This window comes from Lepus europaeus, chromosome 12 (assembly GCF_033115175.1).
Source record: "Lepus europaeus isolate LE1 chromosome 12, mLepTim1.pri, whole genome shotgun sequence".
NCBI classification, from domain to species: Eukaryota; Metazoa; Chordata; class Mammalia; order Lagomorpha; family Leporidae; genus Lepus; species Lepus europaeus.
The window spans coordinates 3205704-3224996 of record NC_084838.1 but is presented as its reverse complement, the minus strand read 5'-3'; the positions used below and the strand labels follow the sequence as shown (position 1 = coordinate 3224996).

Genomic DNA, 19293 nt, shown 5'->3' with positions numbered 1-19293 from the left:
TAGCTCACGATGGCCCAGTGCGTGCACCCCTGCACCCCCATGGGCGACCTGGAAGAAGCTCCTGGGTGTGCCCGGCTGAGCCCTGGCCGTCGCAGCCACTTGGGGACTGAACCAGCAGATGCAAGCTGGCTCGCTCTCTGTAACTGACTCTCAAATAAGTAAAATAATCCTTTTTTTAACCCGCTGTGGCGGAATAGGCTAAGCTTCCACCTGCAGTGCCGGCATCCTGTGTGGGTGCTGGCTGGAGTCCCTGCTGCTCCACTTCTAATCCAGCTCCCTGCTAACAGCCTGGGAAAGCAGTAGAAGACGGCCCAAGTGCTTGGGCCCCTGCACCCATGTGGTAGACCCAGAAGAAGCTCCTGGCTCCTGGCTTTGGATCAGGCCAGCTCTGGCCATTGCGGCCATCTGGGGAGTGAACCAGTGGATGGAAGACCTGTCTGTAACTCTGCCAATCCGATAAATAACTAAATCTTAAAAAAAAAAAAAAAAAAGGAATAAAAAGTTAGACTGAGCATTGCTGGCAGAACTTGTGCCTGGCACTCAAGCAGAACCAGACGAGAACAATGCTGGCTCCCCAGACTCCCTGGTTGAGGGAGGGACTTCTACACTTGAACTACTGCACCCAGAACACCCAATCGCAGCCCCCACAGCACATTTCATGACCAGCATTTGTCCCCCGATGTAGACAAGCTGGGAAGAGCACATTTAGGTGTTTCGGAAGGTAAATGGTCCCCAGAGCCATGGACCCGCACAGTTCTGCTGTGGCGCCAACCTCTGTTAAGCTCTGTTAGCAAATGATGTAGCAGAACACCGGAAGACCATTCAAGCCCAAGCACAGACCAGGCTGTGAGCTATGAACATTTAAGTCAGCCTCATCATCAACTATCAAGTATGCATCACTCTGTCAACTTTGTTTTTGCATTTAATGGACAGAGTCTTAGCAATACTACAGAATGAAAGCCCACAGTGAATGAAGGTGGCTGTATTTTACTTTCATGGGATCCTGCGCCCCCGTGTGGTGATCTGCTGGTACTGGCTGAAAGCGGACAAGCAGTTCTTCAGGATGCACCCTGGCCCAGTCTGTGCACTCTGCAGATGGACTAGCTGAATGGTTTGAAGCAAAATGGGATTAAAAAAACAAAAACCTCCCACCCTCACCCATACCGCTGTGAGTCTGCTGTCAACTGTGGATTACCCGTTTTGTATGGCTTGTCTGGGAACTTCCAAAATCTCGTTTTAGTAGAATACTTTTTGTTATTCTAAAAAGAGAATTAAAAAAGAAAGAAAAAAAATTCAAGAAAATTCTACAGGTGAACCACTTACCTCTTTAATTTTAGAAGCAAGTTCCTGCCTTTCTTTTGAAACTCTGACAATTTCTTGATCTAACTCTTGCCTCTGGAAAAAATTAGAATGCTACCATTAAAGGCAAATCAAGTATTTGAAAGTGCTTCCCAGCAGACTGCGCCTGTGTCCTCTCTGCCAGTGCGGTCCTGACACTCTCCGCACACCTGTGTAGGACCCAGTTCTGCCGAGGGTGCTGCGCTCCGTGTTTCTACTTAGCTTTCAATCCCCTGCAGCACCACGCCGCCACTGATTCAAACGAGGTGGTCACTCACCCCACCCTGGCCTCTGTGGTGAGCACATCGCACAGGCCTGCCTATCAAATCGTGAACCACTCCTTAAAAATGTGGATTAGGCCTGCTTGCCCACCCCAGACCTAATCAGAGTCCTTGCTGGGAAGAGGCCTGCTCTGGGGCCTCCAACCTGGGACGGTGGAGCCCAGGAGTGCTGGCATCTGTCTTCTGGAGAACAAAGGGCTGAAGCACAAAATTCAGGCGAGTGTCTGGACCAAGTCACGCCAGAGGCAATCTACTCACGGATTTCCCAGGTAGGAATCAGGGAATTCCCTGTAGAAACTAATTGGAACTGGGTTTCTTTAACTTGTACTTGAAAGATACCTAATAAATTCGGTGTAGTTTTAACGTATGGGCCAAATGTAATACACCATCTGCTTTTGTAAATAAAGTTTTATTGGAACACAGCCACATCCATTTGTCTGTATATTACTGATGGCTGCTCGCAGGCCACAGCAGAGCCACCCATATGGTCTTGGAATGCCTAAGACATTTACTACTCTGCCCTTCCCAAAAAGAAAAATGCTAACCCCTCCCGTAAGGCTGCACTGCAGTGTCCACTTCTATACACAGATTACACCGTCCCATCAAAGAATAACATCCGGTGCTCAGCGACTGGCTTGTGCGCCCGCACGAGCTCTGAAGTTCTTATTTACAGAACATTCACGGAGAAACGTTAGGATACCTGTATTTCCCGTCCTCCTCGGCACAAGGCTCGCTGGCGGGAAAGTTCATCTAGCTGACGGTCCAGAATCTCTTTTCTTCTATGCATCTCCTGAACATGAGAAGGCAAGTCTTTCTCTAATAAAAATAAAAATTTAAAAATTGCATGCAAATTCTAACAAACACACCTGCAAACACAGCAAGAAGTAAAACTAGTTCCCAGAACTAGAGTATTTCTAGGGTCTCCAAATTACCCTTAGTATCCATCTCACTTTTACCCCACAAAAAGAAACAGAAAACACTGGAACATGACATATTCGGTACTTACTCATCCTGTGGTTAACTTGGCTGTCCAAACTGAACCTCAGGACCTCATTGTTAATGGACTTTTCAGGACCCAGTCTCACTAAATTGATATCGCCACAGTTTCCTGTTGATAAAAACCACACTTAAAGGTTGTAAGGACACTGCTAGCAAACCTTGTCTCCACACAGAATGCCCATTCCTAAGCAAATACATTACCAACCAGAGAAAGGGGCTGGCATGAACCGGCCACCTGGGACCAGAGCTTTCTCACACATTAGCTCAAACACTCTTCCTAACAACACTATGGCGAGCGCTTATCACTTCCACCTGTCCAAAGCTTTCAGGATCACATGTACAGAGCAGAGCAGAGGTTCTATTATACTTCTTTTCTAAAGGACTGACTGACTTGTTTGTTTGAAAGGCAGAGAGACAGGGAAAGACAGAGAGAGATCTTCTATTTGCTGGTTCAGCTCTCCAAATGCCTGCAATAGCCAGGCTGAAGCCAGGAGCCGGGAACTCCCCCTGGGTCTCCCACAGAGGCGGCAGGAAGCCAAGTGCTTAGATCATCACCCACTGCCTCCCAGGTGCACTAGCAGGGAGCCAGATGGAAGTGGAGGGGCAGGGTGGGAGTCATCACTCTGACACATAATGCGGGTGTCTAAGTGGTGGCCGAACCCACAGCATCCACCCCCCAAGCTGCTTTAACTTACCATTTCCCAAATCTATTTTGCCATGGTGTTCTGCGGAAAACAGACTGAGGAGTGTCCACATACTAGGGCAGGTGCTGTGGCACAGAGAGGTGCCCACATCCCTGCGGCAGTAAGGGGAGTCCCAGCTCCTCCACTTCCAATCCAGCTTCCTCCTAGGACCCTGGGAAGGCAGCAGGCGACGGCTTCAGTGCCTGTGCCCTGCTGCCGACATGGGAGACCCAGATGGAGCTCCTGGCTCCTGGCTTCAGTGTGGCCCAGCCTGGCTGTTGCAGGCACCTGTGAGCACAGCAGACAGAAGTTCTCTCTCTGCCTTTCAAATAAAATGAAAATAAACTTTAAAAAAAAAAAAAAGGACTTTTCTTAGCCATGAATATTTAAAGGACTTTTACATATTAACACATATTTGGATTTCCAAAGGAGAATCTGATTGGCCGTCAAATCCTCGGCAGGGCACTCACTGTAAGTGCCCCACGCCCCACACCACACGGATGCTCCAGAATCTAAGGACACAAGATGACCCACACTCTGGGTAACAAGTCCTAGAATTAAAACCATCACTTCCGCTCTTTCATCAACCACATTTTCCTTTCAGGTCACCACTCCAGCATTTCATCTCAAAGTTTTTGTTGCATCACTAGGCTAACTTACAGCAACTGTGCCAAGTTGTATCAGCACTTACCCCATCCTGCCCTCCCCTTCCACCGAATATGAAGTCCCCTAAGAATAAGGCTTTGTTTTGGACACTGCCTGGGGCAGTGGCCAGCACGTGGGAAGTTCTGTAAGCACAGGCTGACTGTGGATGAGCGGCTTATCTACACAGCTGTCTGCGGCCCAGTGTGGACCCACTTCAGCCCGTTCTCCCGAACTAGGAGAATCGGAGGCCATCGTCTCTGAACAATATTTACTTCAGGGTTTCAAGCCTGCTTAACCCACTTGTTTCCACCAGCAAAGCAGATGTGATGACCAGGCACTCACCACGGAACAGAGCAGACCCTCCCTCAACTCTGACGGCATCCTTTACCGGAGGGTGAGCTAGTGGCAACAGAAGAGAAATTCCTAGGGGCCAGAACGGCAGGCTGGGAATTGGGCCCGAGAGCCCCGGAGCGGCCAGAGCGTGGGGGCAGCACGCGTCCAGGCACTCAGGCGTAAGCTGTTCTTTCAGGCAGCACTACTGAGGTATAATTTACACTGAGTAAAATGCTGAAATTCAAAAATAGTTAACTTGGGGCCAGCGTTGTGGGAAGCAGTGAAGCCCCTGCCTGCAGCGCCAGCACCCCGTGTGGGTGTTGGTTCGAGTCCCGGCTGCTCCACTTCTGCTCCAGCTCCCTGTTAATGAGCCTGAGCAGGCAGCAGAGGATGGCCCAAGCGCGTGGGCCCTGCACCTGTGTGGGAGACCAGAAGGAAGCGCCTGGCTCCTGGATTCAAAGTCTGGTCCACGTGAGGAGTGAACTAGCACATGGAAGCTATCTCTGTCTCTCCCTCTAACCCTTTCAAATAAATAAACATTTTTAAAAATATTAAAAACCTGCAATTTTATGAGTTTTAACACATCTATATTGGCAAAACCATCATTTCAATAATATGGAAATTCCTATTCTGAGGTCTTCAATTTTAATGTCCACTAGAAGGCAAAGGATGCTGGCAGGATCCAGAACATCACCTATCCTGGCCTGGGCTCTTCTGGGACTTTCCAACAACAGGACAGTGCCCAGGCAGCTTTCGGGAATAAACGCATGGGACAGGGAAGAGTGGGACCCAACCACACGTATGGGGGAGGTTTTTTTCTTTTTTTAACAAGGGAGAAATTCCATTTTTTTAAAAAAGGATTTTTATTTATTTATTCGAGAGGCAGAGAGGGAGGTCTTTTATCCTCTGGTTTACTCCCCAGATGGTTGCAAAGCCCAGAGCTGAGCGGATCAGAAGCCAGGAGCTTTTTGCAGGGACCCAAGCACTTAGGCCACCTTCCACTCCCTTCCCAGGCTATCAGCTGAGAGCTGGATCAGAAGAGGAGCGGCTGGGACATGAACTGGAGCCCATATGGGATTCTGGCACTGCAGGCAGAGGCTTAGTCTACCACACCACAGCGCCAGTCTCTAGGTTGAGGTTTTTAATGAGACTAACAAGAACAACTTTATGCCAATATGTAATGAAAAAACATAAGGCAAACTAGAAAATTACCTTGAAAATTTTGTATTCCCAATACTTTCTCAACACTAGAAAACTCAAACAGGTTTAAAGCTATTAAAGAACTTTACACATGGGGCCAGCGCTGTGGCTCAGTGGGTTAACACCCTGGCCTGAAGCGCCGGCATCTCATAAGGGCACTGGTTCGAGTCCTGGCTGCTCCTCTTCCGATCCAGCTCTGGGAGACCTCTCTCTCTCTCTCTGTAACTCTGACTTTCAAATAAATAAATCTTAAAAAAAAAAGAACTTTACACAGTAGATAAAAACTTACTGATTCTGTTTAAAAAAAGAAATTTAGGCTGGCACCCTGGCTTAACAGGCTAATCCTCCACCTTGCGGCGCCAGCACACCGGGTTCTAGTACCGGTTGGGGCGCCGGATTCTATCCCGGTTGCCCCTCTTCCAGGCCAGCTCTCTGCTATGGCCCAGGAAGGCAGTGGAGGATGGCCCAAGTGCTTGGGCCCTGCACCCGCATGGGAGACCAGGAGAAGCACCTGGCTCCTGGCTTCGGATCAGCGCGATGAGCCGGCCGCAGCGGCCATTAGAGGGTGAACCAATGGCAAAAAGGAAGACCTTTCTGTCTCTCTCTCTCCCTATCCACTCTGCCTGTTAAAAAAAAAAAAAAAAGAAGAAGAAAAAGAAATGTAAAATATAAAATACTAATAACAAATGAACCTTCAAAGAACAGATAAGCTTACACAAGATACTCAAATCATTTTCAAAGTCTGTGTAACTGGGGCCGGCGGGTTAAAGCCCCAGCCTGCAGTGCTGGCATCCCATATGGGCACCGGTTTGAGTCCCGGCTGCTCCACTTCTGATCCAGCTCCCTGCTATGGGAAAGCAGCAGAAAGTGGCCCAAGTGCTTGGGCCCCTGCACCCATGTGGGAGACCTGGAAAAAGCTCCTGACTCCCAGCTTTGGCCTAGCTTAGCCTTGGTCACTGTGGCCATTTGGGGAGTGAACCAGTGGATGGAAGACCTTTCTGTCTCTCCTCTCTGTAACTACCTTTCAAATAAATAAATAAAATCTTAAAAAGAGAGAGAGAGAGAGAGAGAGAGAGACAGAGAGAGATGACACATCCCAGACTGATCTGTAACTGGGTGTGGTCACTGAGTTCTGGCCAACCAGAAATAAGCAGAGGTGCTACCGGGCAGCATCTGCGGGCAGTGTATTCCCCTTGCCCCTGCTTTGTCTCTTCCCGTGCTTGGTGAATGTGATGACTGGATCTGCAGCGGCTGTCCCTGACCCAGGGGTGCAATAAAGAAAACATGGGGTCGGCACTGTGGTGTACTGGGTAAAGCCACTGCCTGAAGTGCCAGCATCCCATATGGGCACTGGTTCTAGTCCTAGCTGCTCCACTTCCGATCCAGCTCTCTGCTGTGGCCTGGGAAAGCAGTAGAAGATGGCCCAAGGAGACCTGAAAGAAGCTCCTGGCTCCTGGCTTCATATGGGCACAGCTCCAGCCATTGTGGCCAATTGGGGAGTGAACCAGGGGATGGAAGACCTCTCTCTCTGCCTTTCCTTCTCTCTCTGTTTAACTCTTTCAAATAAGTAATAAAATAAATCTTAGAGGAAAAAAAAAAAAAAAAAGGCATGTAAGCATCATACCCAAAGGATTCTTCTTGTCTTTACACTTTTCCTTGAACTCGAGGATTATCTTCTTCATAAGCTCATCCACAGCTGCATTGGAAGGCGCGCACACAAGGACGCGGTTCTGCTTGATTTTGGCATTGAAATTTTCACCTGGGTGTCCCTTCTTCTGGTTCTACAATTTGCCACACACACACAAACACTGATGAGCTCTATTACAGAACTGTACGGCTTTTCTCTATTTCCAGGTATGGTCAAAAGTGCCCATAAACAATTAAAGTTAACAAAGTCATCTACATCCTACATCTTACATTGACATTAATCTGGCCTAACACTTTGACTGCCGAGTTTTACCCGACCACCTGCTTAACCAGCCAACACTCCGCAACCAAATGGCAGCCCAGGAGCACAGGATGGTGTCTCGGGACTGCAGGTGACCCACAGTGAATTCAGGGGCCACCCTGCCAGCCCGGAGACTGCTTCACACAAGAAGTGTTTGCTGTCCTCTGAGCTTCACACCACCCCCCTTCCCCCTCTGCCAGCCCTTTCTCCAACAACAGTTACGCACAGCAAACGTGAAAAGGAGAAGCGCTTTAATGTTCACACGCCAATTAATTCAAGTCAAGGAAGACAAAGCACTGCTTAACAGCACCCAGCCCTCACGCACACCTACCTCCGTCAGCAAGCAGTACAGGAGGCCAACAATAGTTTTTGATTTTCCTGTTCCAGGTGGTCCATGAATCAAACAGATTTTGGCAACTGACGGTGAGTGTTTCACCATGCTGTACGCAGTTTCTATTGCTTTCTTTTGGTCTTCATTGAAATCTTTTAAGTGAGCAAGCTATAGCAAAATAATTTTTGACAATGAGGTGTTTTTGCAGTGACATGACAAGAGAAGACAATGAAAAACATTCATTTGAGTTTCTTCCAGCCTGTGTCACAGACACAAGGTTTGGTTCATGTGAGCGGGTAACACCCTCCAAAGATCTTTACTCTAGGAACAACTTTCACCACTGGGAAGAAGGCTAATTAGTTATTAGCTAGCTTCAATTATTTACGAATGGCTGGCTACAACCTACTTACAAATCCTCCTATTTTGGTTTATGGTTCTTACAAATATAATTACAAATAAATCACATTAATCTCTTTATTCTTTTTTTCATTTTGGTCAATTCTCACCTTAGTAAAAACATCCTAAGATCACTTCTTTCCTAACCCAGTGTGAGGCAGTGACGAAGGTGTGGGCCCCAGCGTCAGGTCGGAGAACTCCAGTTTCCCCTACAAGCTAGGTCCCCAAACCCAACGTCTCCCAGCTTCAGGGTCACTCAGGGTGTTTGGGATTCCGTAAAAGGTGCGAGTGGGCTGAAATAATGCCCTCCACAGTGCTCGCACACAGTCAAGGCTCGAGTACCAGTCTCCTTTTGCTGTTCACTGTGTTAATTCCCTAGCATGTATACCTCTTTATGCTGAAAAATCTATGTTCACACACGATGAAAACCTCATCTTTCACAACAGCATTCACAACATCAATCAATTCTGTATCATTCCTGAACGCAGATCGACGACTGAACATTTCAACAGGACGCTGATCTAACGTTTTAAAGTTGCTCTTCCAGTGTAACTTCAAGTATTTACTGTACTGTTCTTTGTCCTGAGGTCAGCTGATAATCTAATTACACACTTTGCAAAACTAAAGTACATGTACACGGAACACCACTACGCGCCGATGTGAACCCGTCTTTGCTGCAGATATACCACAGCCACAAGTATAAAACTAACATCCCGACACAAAACTTGCTGACTTTTTCTCACATCACACGATCACCACTCACAATTCTCTCCGATGACGTAGTCAGCCCATCTTTTGCACAAAAGTTCATGGGCTCTGGATTCAGAACGGCTCTGGCCAGTTGGTTCCCACCACTCAGCAGAGACATAGCTTTCAGCTTCCTTTGTGTAGTTACGAGAGAACTGATCACAACACACCTCACAAGTTCATTTAAGTTGGCCGGCAAATTCTCTTGAGTCTGGATGCAAAGGGAACACTCAGCTTTCCCATTACGCACTATCACCAAGAAGGAGAAAAAGCAGATTCAGTTACCAGTGAACAATGCTGTCCAGTTTTAAAAGTTCTTCACTGAATCTTATCCCTTGCTCTTTGTATGATGCATGATTTAAACAGTTCATGCAGCAAACATTTACGGACTGTTTCCTGACAGCCAGGCACGTCTGTCCTCCAGAGATCTGATTTTCTAGATGATGGAGGCAGAGGACCACACGTATCAGGTGGTGGTAAGTGCTGGCAAGAAAGCAGACACACAGAGCGGGGTGCAAAAGTGATGGGGGTGCAGACAGACAGGCTGGCCAGGGCAGGGCTTCCTGATGAGACAATATTTGAGCAGAGGGCCGGCGCCATGGCTCAACAGGCTAATCCTCCGCCTTGCGGCACCGGCACACGGCGTTCTAGTCCCAGTTAGGGCACCGGATTCTGTCCCGGTTGCCCCTCTTCCAGGCCAGCTCTCTGCTATGGCCCAGGAAGGCAGTGGAGGATGGCCCAAGTCCTTGGGCCCTGCACCCACATGGGAGACCAGGAGAAGCTCCTGGCTTCGGCTCAGCGAGATGCGCCGGCCGCAGCAGCCACTGGAGGGTGAACCAACGGCAAAAAGGAAGACCTTTCTGTCTCTCTCTCTCACTATCCACTCTGCCTGTCTATATATATATATATATATATATATATATATATATATATATATATATATATATTTGAGCAGAGATTTGAAGGAAGGGGACTAAGCTATGCCTTTATCAGGGAAAAGAGTGCTACAGGCAGAGACTCAGCAACTGTAAGGACCATGAGGCAGAGACGGGCCAGAAGCATTTTAGAAACAGGGAGATGGTGGAGCCGGAACTGTGGCTCAGTGGGTAAAGCTGCCACCTGCACTGCCGGCATCCCATATCGGCGCTGGTTCAGGTCCCGACTGCTCCACTTCAAATCCAGCTCTCGACTATGGCCTAGGGAAACCAGTAGAAGATGGCCCAAGGCCTTGGGTCCCTGCACATGCATGGAGGACTCAGAAGAATCTCATGGCTCCTGGCTTTGGATCAGCCCATCTCTGGCTATTGCAGCCATTTGGGGAGTGAACCAGCAGATGGAAGACTTCTCTCCTTGCCTCTGGCTCTCTGTAACCTTGCCTTTCAAATAAAATAAATAAATCTTTAAAAAAAAAAAAGACAGAAATAGGGAGATGGTAATGTCACTGAAGGAAAAGTAGGGAGTGTGAGATCAGACAATAAAATAGAGCTGTGTTTTACAGGGCTCTGCGGAGCACTATCCCGAGCCGGGGGAAAAGCCCCAAGGCAGAACACAGAACACACTTCAACTGCAAAGCACAGACGCAAGCAGAGGCCACTGAAGGGCACAGAGCGGAGACTGGATCTCACATCTGCAGCATTTGCTGGTAAGTAGATGTGGCCCAGGGTGGGGACATCCTACATGGAGAACAAAGTCCCCGGGGCTAGCCCTGCCAAGGCGACCACAGGGACTCAACATTCAGTAAATCCCCAGGGGCCAGTTCTCCAGCTGATAATTTTGTGTGGTCTCTGAATGATGTTATAAACAGCCTTGGCAGAAAAAAGGTTCCCAACCCTTTGTGGGGTACGGGAGAGCGCGCCATGGATGATCCCAAGGTTCCTGGACTGGGCAGCTGATGAGCGGAGACCTCACTCATGGAGATGGCAAACACTGAGGGAGGAGCAGGTGTCACACAGACAATCAGGTCTTCCGTGTTGGGCCAGCCAGTTTAAAGCGTCTAACAGATCTCAGATGGAGACATTGACAGTGCTGATACACGAGTAGCGCAGATCATCTAGAAACACGTGTCTGCAAACATCGTCATCAACAATGGCCAAAACCACAGACTAAGCCAGACGTCTCTGTTGGGAGGCTCCTGCGTTCCACCCAAAACCGGAGCCCTGACCACACACAAACGTGGCACACCTGCTCTCGCAAGCCCAGGGCTGAGGTCTGAGGAGCGCTGTTGATCCATTCAAGGTGTGACACAAGCGGAGAAAGAACAGTGAAATCAGGTCCTTCATGTAACTGACAAAGTCAAAACCAAGCCGACATGAAGGAACGTGCACTTCACAGTCATACAAAAGTAGTTTTAAATTTTAGGCTGACCACTTACCATGGGTGACAACCTTGAACAGATCACTTAATGTCCCTGAGCTATAGCTTTTTGATGAGTAAGGACTAATGCCCACTGCTTACAGGGCTTGGGGAGATCACAAGTGTGCAGAGCAGGACGAGCCACCCTGACACACAGCAGGTGCTGTGCAGCTCAAGGGAACGTTACTTTGGGTGCTGCGCCACCTTCAGGAGAGAAGTCTGTAACACAGTGGACAGACGTGAGGCAGAGAGTGGATTCCCCAGGCTGCCTTACCCTAAGTTTTATGCTTGGTCTTCTCAGGAGTAATTAGCCACAAAACAGATGAGTTTGCAAATTTTAACAAATGCAATGATAAATGAAAGAGCACACCAAAGAGGACATTTTACAAAAAGCTTCTAAAAGCAATAAAAACGGAGCCTTTTCCATGTGAGTTTAGAAAGCTAGAAAAGGAACTCTGCGTGGCAAACAAGCCACACAGGACACACTTCTCTGCTAAGCGTACAGTACAGGCCGGGCTGAGAGGCACAGCTCAGAGGGAAACAAGAGGACGAGCTTGTACCCAACAAATGTTTCACCACCTACTATTCATTTACTTACTGACTGAAGTGCGACGAAATTTATGAACATAGCCGCAGTGATATTCACAGAGATCCTGCACGCGACTTCTCTCCGCATCTCTCTTCTCTCCATTTAGTCGTTCAGGAACCAAAAACACCAAATCATTTTCCTTCGGGTGAAGCTGCTTAGCCAGTTCACATTCCTCTAGATAAACTATGAAACAAGTCAGCATTTACATAACACTAACAGAATAATTTTAAGTAAGATTAATTTAAAAGAAATTAAACCACTGCACTAAATTCAAAAGTATACAGCCGGCCGGCGCCGCAGCTCACTAGGCTAATCCTCCACCTGTGGCGCCGGTACTCCGGGTTCTAGTCCCAGTTGCTCCTCTTCCAGTCCAGCTCTCTGCTGTGGCCCAGAAAGGCAGTGGAGGATGGCCCAAGTGCTTGGGAGACCAGGAGGAAGCACCTGGCTCCTGGCTTCAGATCGGCACAGCGCCGACCATAGCAGCCATTTTGGGGGGTAAACCAATGGAAGGAAGACCTTTCTCTCTAACTCTGCCTGTCAAAAAAAAAAAAAAAAAGTATACAGCCTAGTGGACTTTATAAACACGATAATGTTGCTTGATCAAAAACTTCAACTATCAGGACATGCCTCTGGCCTAGCAGTTCAGACACCTGTGTCCCAGCTCCACACATGCAGTGTGGAGCTCCAGCTCCCTACCCAGCTTCCTGGAAATGCACCCCCTCATGGACAGCAGGGCACAGTTCAAGTGGCTGGGTCCCTACCAACCATGTGGGAGACCTCGATTGACTTCCTGGCTCCTGGTCTTGGCCTGCCCAGTTCCAACGGTTGTGGGCATTTGGGGAATGAACCAGCAAAAAGGAGCTCATTCTGTCCTGCCTCTCTAGCTCTCACGTTAAGACACTAGAAACGTTTTCTGGGGCCAGCACTGTGCCACAGTGGGTAAAGCCACTGCCTGCAGAGCTGGGTTCATGTCCTCACTACTCTGCTTCTGATCCAGCTTCCTACTAATGGCCTAAGTGTTTGGGCCCTGCCACCCACATGGGAGACCCAGATGAATTCCTGGCTCCTGACTTCAGCCTGGCTCAGCACTGGCTGTACTGCCACCTGGGGAGTGACCTAGTGGATGGACGGTCTCTGTCCCTCTTTCTGTAACTCTCTCAAGCAAAATTATTAAAAAAAAAAAAAAAAAAAGGGTTTTCTTGGGGCCAGCGCTGTGGTGTAGGTTAATCCTCTGCCTGCCGTGCCAGCATCCCATATAGGTGCCGGTTCAAGTCCCAGCTGCTCCTCTTCCAACCCAGCTCTCTGCTATGGTCTGCACCCACGTGGAGACTGGGAGGAAGCTCCTGGCTTCAGATTGGCACAGCTCTGACCATTGCAGCCATCGGGGAGTGAACCAACGGACGGAAGACTTTTCTGTCTGTTAACTCTACCTCTCAAATAAATAAATAAAAAATCTTTAAAAAAAAAAAAAGGTTTTCTTAAAATCTGCTACAAAGCCAAACAGATAAAGTTAATTGTACTGAAGAACAGCTATGTATTTTCTATCCTTGAGCGTCTATTTGAGAGGCAGAAAGAGCAAGCTGCCATCCACGGCTTCATTCCCCACACCTGTAGCTACGCCAGTCTCCCTGTGGATGACAGGAACCTAAACACGGGGTGCCCGCAGCCAGACAGGAACCACACCAGGCATTCTGAGGTAGGACGTGAGCATCTCAACCACCAGGCCAAACGCACACTCCCCATTCTGGTTTTTAATCATTTTCATAGGACCGAAGCTGTAGTGTAGCGGGTAAAGCTACTGCCTACAGTGGCAGCATCCCATATGGGCGCCAGTTCAAGTCCTGGCTGCTCCACTTCCGATCCAGCTCTCTGCTGTGGCCTGGGTAAGTAGTAGAAGATGGCCCAAGTGCTTGGGCCCCTGCACCCACTGGGAGACCTGAAGGAAGCTCCTGGCTCCGGATCGGTGCAGCTCCAGCTGTTGTGGCCAACTGGGGAGTGAACCAGTGGATGGAAGACCTCTCTTTCTCTCTGCCACTCCTCTGTGTAATTCTGACTTCCAAATAAATAGATAAATCTCTAAAAAAAAAATCTCAAAAAAAAAAAGTCTGAAGTTATTACAAAATGAAGTTAATTCTTCCAACTCAAACCCAGCGCCCGAGGGATCTTCACCGCATCTCCCCGCTGTCTCGTCCCCTCTAACAGAACCTTGTTCCTACCACTATCCGTTCACTCCACGCTTGTTCTACCTCACAATACATAAAACAATTTAAGAATTACTGGGGCAACAACACATCTCATAAGTACATCTTGGCTACTCTAGTTTTCAGACTACATCTCACTAAGGTTATACAATCAGGGTAAGTGTGTTCTAAAAGTACTCCTGTGGATTAAATACTTCAATGTATAATTAGGTTCATGTGTTTCTATTGTATTTCATGTTAAGGTCTGCATTTATCCATTGTTGTTGATTTAATGGTTCAAAAAATCATACACGTTATGAAGAATACTGTCGGAGCAGGCGGTGTCCCACACTGGGGTCCGCGTACTCCATTCCCAGCTCTGGCCCCCGACTCCAGGGTTCTGCTAGGGCAGATCCTGGGAGGCAATGGTAACGGCTCAAGTAACTGGGCTCCTGCAGCCCACGGGCGAGGCCTGGACGGAGCGCCTGACTTCCAGCTCCCACATGGCCCAGAGCCAGCTGTAGCAGTGGGAGGGAGCTTGCTCTCTGGCTCTCCAATAACTAATTTTTAAAGTACATCCTAGTTCTATCAGTCTTGTCTTTGCATATTATGTACATAGGCATTCAGAACGGTCTACCTTCTACTAAACTGAAATATGAAATGTTACCTTTGTAATCTCAATCACGCTTTCTGCCTTAATGACTTTTTAGTCTGGTATTAACATGATTCAACAAGTTCTTAGCTGGCCTTGCAACTTAAAGGATTTTTTCCAATCGTTTTCAACCTTCCTGAATTTCTGTTTAGGTATATTATTTAACAGAATATCACTATTTTTTTTTTTTAAATACCATCTTCAACTAAAAGATACCATGCTCCTTAAACAGCTGCAAGTCCAGATTTGAGACAGAAAGTACTCTGATGTATCCGGAACATCTTGGCAGAGGACACAGCTTAATGAAGTTCCCAAATGCCAGTAGGGTTTGGCCAAACAGCCCAGGAGTCAACCAGAAGGCAACTGCAGTGGTCTGAAACACAGAGATACTGAGCAGCCAGCGCTGTGGCACAGAAGGCTAAGCCGCTACTTGTGGCGCTGGCATCCACATGGGCACCGGTTTGAGACCTGGCTGCTCTACTTCCATTCCAGCTCCCTTCTAATACACCTGGGAAAGCAGTGGAAGGTGGCCCAACTGCTTGGGCCCCTGCACCCACATGGGAGCCCCGGAAGAAGCTCCCAGCTCCCACCTTCGGATGGGTGCAGCTACGGCCATTGCAACCATTTGGAGAGTGAACCAGCCCTTCAAATAAGTAAATCTTTAAAAATAAGGTTAAAAGGGGCCAGTGCTGTGGCACAGCGGGTAAAACAGCTGCCTGCAGTGCTAGCATCCCATATGTGCACTTGTTCAAGTCCCGGCTGCTCCACTTCCAATCCAGCTCTCTGCTGTGGCCTGAGAAAGCAGTAGAAGATGGCCCAAGTCCTTGGGCCCCTGCACCCACTTGGGAGACCCGGAGGAAGCTCCAGGCTCCTGGCTTCGGATCAGCCCAGCTCCAGCTATTACGGCCGTTTGGAGAGTGAACTAGCAGACTGAAGACCTCTCTCTCTCTGCCTCAGTCTCTGTAACTCTGCCTTTCAAATAAATCTTCTTTAAAAAATGTTTAAAAAAAAAAAAGACACATGAACTAGTGCAATTAAAAAATAAATATTAAAATGAGGATCTGCGTTATAGCATTGCGGGTTAAGCTGCTGCCTGCAGTGCTGGCATCCCATGTGAGTGATGACTGCTCCACTTATGATCCAGCTCCCTGCTAACACACCTGGGAAAGCAGCAGAGGACAGTTCAAGTGCTTGGGCCCCTGCACCCATGTGGGAGACCCAGAATAAGCTCCTGGCTTTGGACCAGCCCAGTTCTGGCCATTGTGGCAATTTGGGGAGTAAGTCAGTAGATGGAAGCTCGCTCTCTCTCTCTCTTTCTCTGTAACTCTTTCAAATAAATAAATATTAAAAAAAGAAAAAAGAAAGAAAAGAAAGAAGAGACTGCATGATCCACTTCTGGACACAGATCTACAAGAACACTCTCACAAAAGTATTAAGAGGGGGCCCAGCGCCGTGGCTCACTTGGCTAATCCTCTGCCTGCAGCGCTGGCATGCCATGTGGGTGCCAGTTTCTAGTCCTGGTTGCCCCTCTTCCAGTCCAGCTCTCTGCTGTGGCCTGGGAGGGCAGTGGAGGATGGCCCAGGTGCTTGGGCCCCTGCACCTGCATGGGAGACCAGGACCCTGCACCCGCATGGGAGACCAGGAGAAACACCTGGCTCCTGGCTTAGGATCGGCGCAGCACCGGCTGTAGCGGCCATTTGGAGGGTGAACCAATGGAAGGAAGACCTTTCTCTCACTGTCTGTAACTCTACCTGTCAAATAAATTAAAAAATCTTAAAAAAAAAAAAAAAGCGCTAAGAGATGCATACTGACCACAGCAGCAGCGTTCCTAAGAGCACGTGAAGAACACAGCGGACTTGCTCTCCTTGACGGCTGGCGCCTGGGAACCGCACATTTCCGACAGCTCTCTCCCGGGACGAGCGGCGCACTGACTCAAGGCTGAGCCTAGGCCCCGTGCTCTTCCCGGGAGTCTGCGATCTGTGTGTGCGGCGGAGGCTGCCCTGGGTGCAGTCTCTGAAGGCCTCTTCATTTTTTTTTTTTTAATTAATTTATTTATTTGGAAGTCAGAGTTATACAGAGAGGGGAGAGGCAGAGAGAGAGAGAGAGAGAGAGAGGTCTTCCATCTGATGGTTCACTCCCCAGTTGGCTGCAACGGCCGGAGCTGCGCCGGTCCGAAGCCAGGAGCTTCTTGCTGGCTCCCACATGGGTGCAGGGGCCCAAGGACTTGGGACATCCTCCACTGCTTTCCCAGGCCACAGCAGAGAGCTGGACAGGAAGTGGAGCAGACGGGTCTTGAACCGGCACCCATACGGGATGCTGGCGCTTCAGGCCAAGGCGTTAACCTGCTGCGCCACAGCGCCGGCCCCTGAAGACTGCTATCCTAGCACCTTGCTGCTGGGAGGACCAAACGCTTCCTGTGTGACGCCAGGAAAGGAGCCTTGCAGACTGGGCCTGATTTCTGCCAGATGCCGTCCGGGTCACTTTAGCTTTTGCTCATTTTGCTTTCTTTCACCGTGATAGATCAAAGCTATGCTATGACTACATGCTGGTCCTGCGAGTCCTCCCAAGTCATCACACGTGGAGGCTGAGCAGTGAAGTCGGGGACTCTCCAGCAGGGCTGGTGGAGGAGGAGGATTGGCTAGGACCTCGCTGACTCGGGAAGAGGGAAGATGAAGAAGTGGGGCATGACAGCCTATTTCACAATTCTCATTAACTGTCCCAGCATTCATTCTTACTGAGACTCTAAACACACTTGATTCTTGTAAGATGCTGCAAACCTTAGCTTAGAAAACATGTTCTGGGGCCAGTGTTGTGGCACAGGAGGGAAGCCAGCACCTGCGAGGACAGCATCCCACATGGGCACCTGCTGTGTCCCTGCTGTTCCAGCTCTGACCCAGCTCCCTGCTAACAGCCCAGGAAAAGCAACGGAAGATGGCCCAAGAGTTTGGGCCCCTGCCAGCCACTTGGGGGACCTGAAGCAGCTCTCAGCATCTGGGGAGTGAACTAGCAGATGAAAGATATCTTTCACTCTCTCTCTGCCTCACCCTCTCTGACTCTGACTTTCCAATATCATCTTAAAAAAAAAAAAAATACCTATGTTCTGGGAAATTCAAATAACAATGACTCCTCGTAAACAGACACCTCCAATTATTGTCATGGGGCTGGTGCTGTGGCTTAGTAGGCACAGCCTCTGCCCGTGGCACCAGCATCCCATATGGGCACTGCTCTTCTTCTGATCCAGCTCTCTGCTTATGGCCTGGGAAAGCAGTGGAAGATGGCCCAAGTGCTGGGCCTCTGGATCCACATGGGAGACCCAGATTAAACTCCTGGATCTTAGCTTCAGCTGGCTGCTGCAGACATTTGGGATGAACCAGTGGATGGAAGACCTTTCTCTCTCTCTGTCTCTCTCTCCTCTGTAGCACTGCCTTTCAAATAAATAAAATGCTTTTTAAAAATTATTGTACCATATATTCCAAGCTGCTTAAAAAAGAAAGCACTCACCCACGAACTCCCAGTATTTTTTATAATCAGCAGGAAATTTTCGCAAATGCAACTGATAGAAATTCTCTTTATTTGGAGAGTTCATCCATTCCTGCGCCACCTGTAGAAAGCAAAAAAGCAAACTGACAAAGCAAAAACAAAATGCAGAACCCAGACTCCCAGCGTACAATGATGATTCTAACAGCTGAGTTAAGCTGTCTAGAGCTGCCCTTATCCAGCTGTGGCTACTGCAGTTTCAGCTCTAAAATTAACAACTGCATTGCTGCAACCAGTGGTACTACCAGGCCGCACCTGTGTGTGTGCACCAGTGCAGGAACAGTCAGTCCCTCGCAACCTCAATTCTCAAAGTCTTCTCTCTTGCTGGAAATTTTTCAGTTTTAATTTCTATTAACTAGCGCAGTTTTTTTTCCTGACCTGTACACTGGCACTTTGACATCCTGCTCTATGCATCTTTTCCACTCTATCCCCGCCTGGCACCTCATGAGAGATTTGCTGTGATTTTCTACTTTATTTCCTTCTATCTAGGGCTTCCCACATCAGGAGCAGAGTTCCTCGCTGTGACCCGTGCGACCCCACCCCTCCTATTGGCTTTTCTGTGCGGTTTCTCCCTCCTGCTTCACTGTCCTGTGTTCTCCACCATCTCTGACAAAGACTGCACCTTCTGCTGACTGTCCCCTAATCCTGCCTCACCTGCTCGAGTTTGCTACTCTGCCCTGTCAGTGACTTCTGGGCAGCGGCAGTGCAGCCTCCCCATGTGGACTCACACTCAGCAGGGATACTAGAGGAGTGGCTGGCAACGCCTACCGGGGAACGAGGGGCTAATCCGACCACCACCCGCATACCGGGAGACAAGGGGCTAATCCAACCGCCACCCCACCCGCATACCGGGGAACAAGGGGCTAATCCGACCACCACCCAGCTCTCGGACCTAGGCTGGTGAGGAGAGGTAGGGAGGAAGTCAGGGAACAAGAACGCTTTGTCCTTGTCTCCCACATGGGTGGCAGGAACCCAAGCCCTTGGGCCGTCGTCCAGTTTTCCCAGGCACATTAGCAGGGAGCTGAATTGGAAGCGGAATAGCCAGGCTCCAACTGGCACTGTTGGGATTCTGGTGTCACTGT

General features: G+C 48.9%; 1 protein-coding gene across 6 annotated transcripts in view; it reads right to left on the bottom strand.

The window, feature by feature from the left end:
• The window catches only part of SETX (senataxin), a 67235-nt gene that overhangs the window by 19510 nt on the left and 28432 nt on the right, over nucleotides 1-19293 (bottom strand). For all 6 annotated transcript variants that reach the window (XM_062207323.1, XM_062207324.1, XM_062207325.1 and 3 more), the window contains 8 exons: nucleotides 18176-18275; nucleotides 11852-12025; nucleotides 8918-9150; nucleotides 7759-7926; nucleotides 7104-7260; nucleotides 2626-2727; nucleotides 2320-2435; nucleotides 1324-1395 (listed from right to left, as the gene is read on the bottom strand). In XM_062207323.1, the coding sequence (XP_062063307.1) occupies nucleotides 1324-1395; nucleotides 2320-2435; nucleotides 2626-2727; nucleotides 7104-7260; nucleotides 7759-7926; nucleotides 8918-9150; nucleotides 11852-12025; nucleotides 18176-18275 (1122 nt within the window). The remainder of the gene's footprint in view (nucleotides 1-1323; nucleotides 1396-2319; nucleotides 2436-2625; nucleotides 2728-7103; nucleotides 7261-7758; nucleotides 7927-8917; nucleotides 9151-11851; nucleotides 12026-18175; nucleotides 18276-19293) is intronic.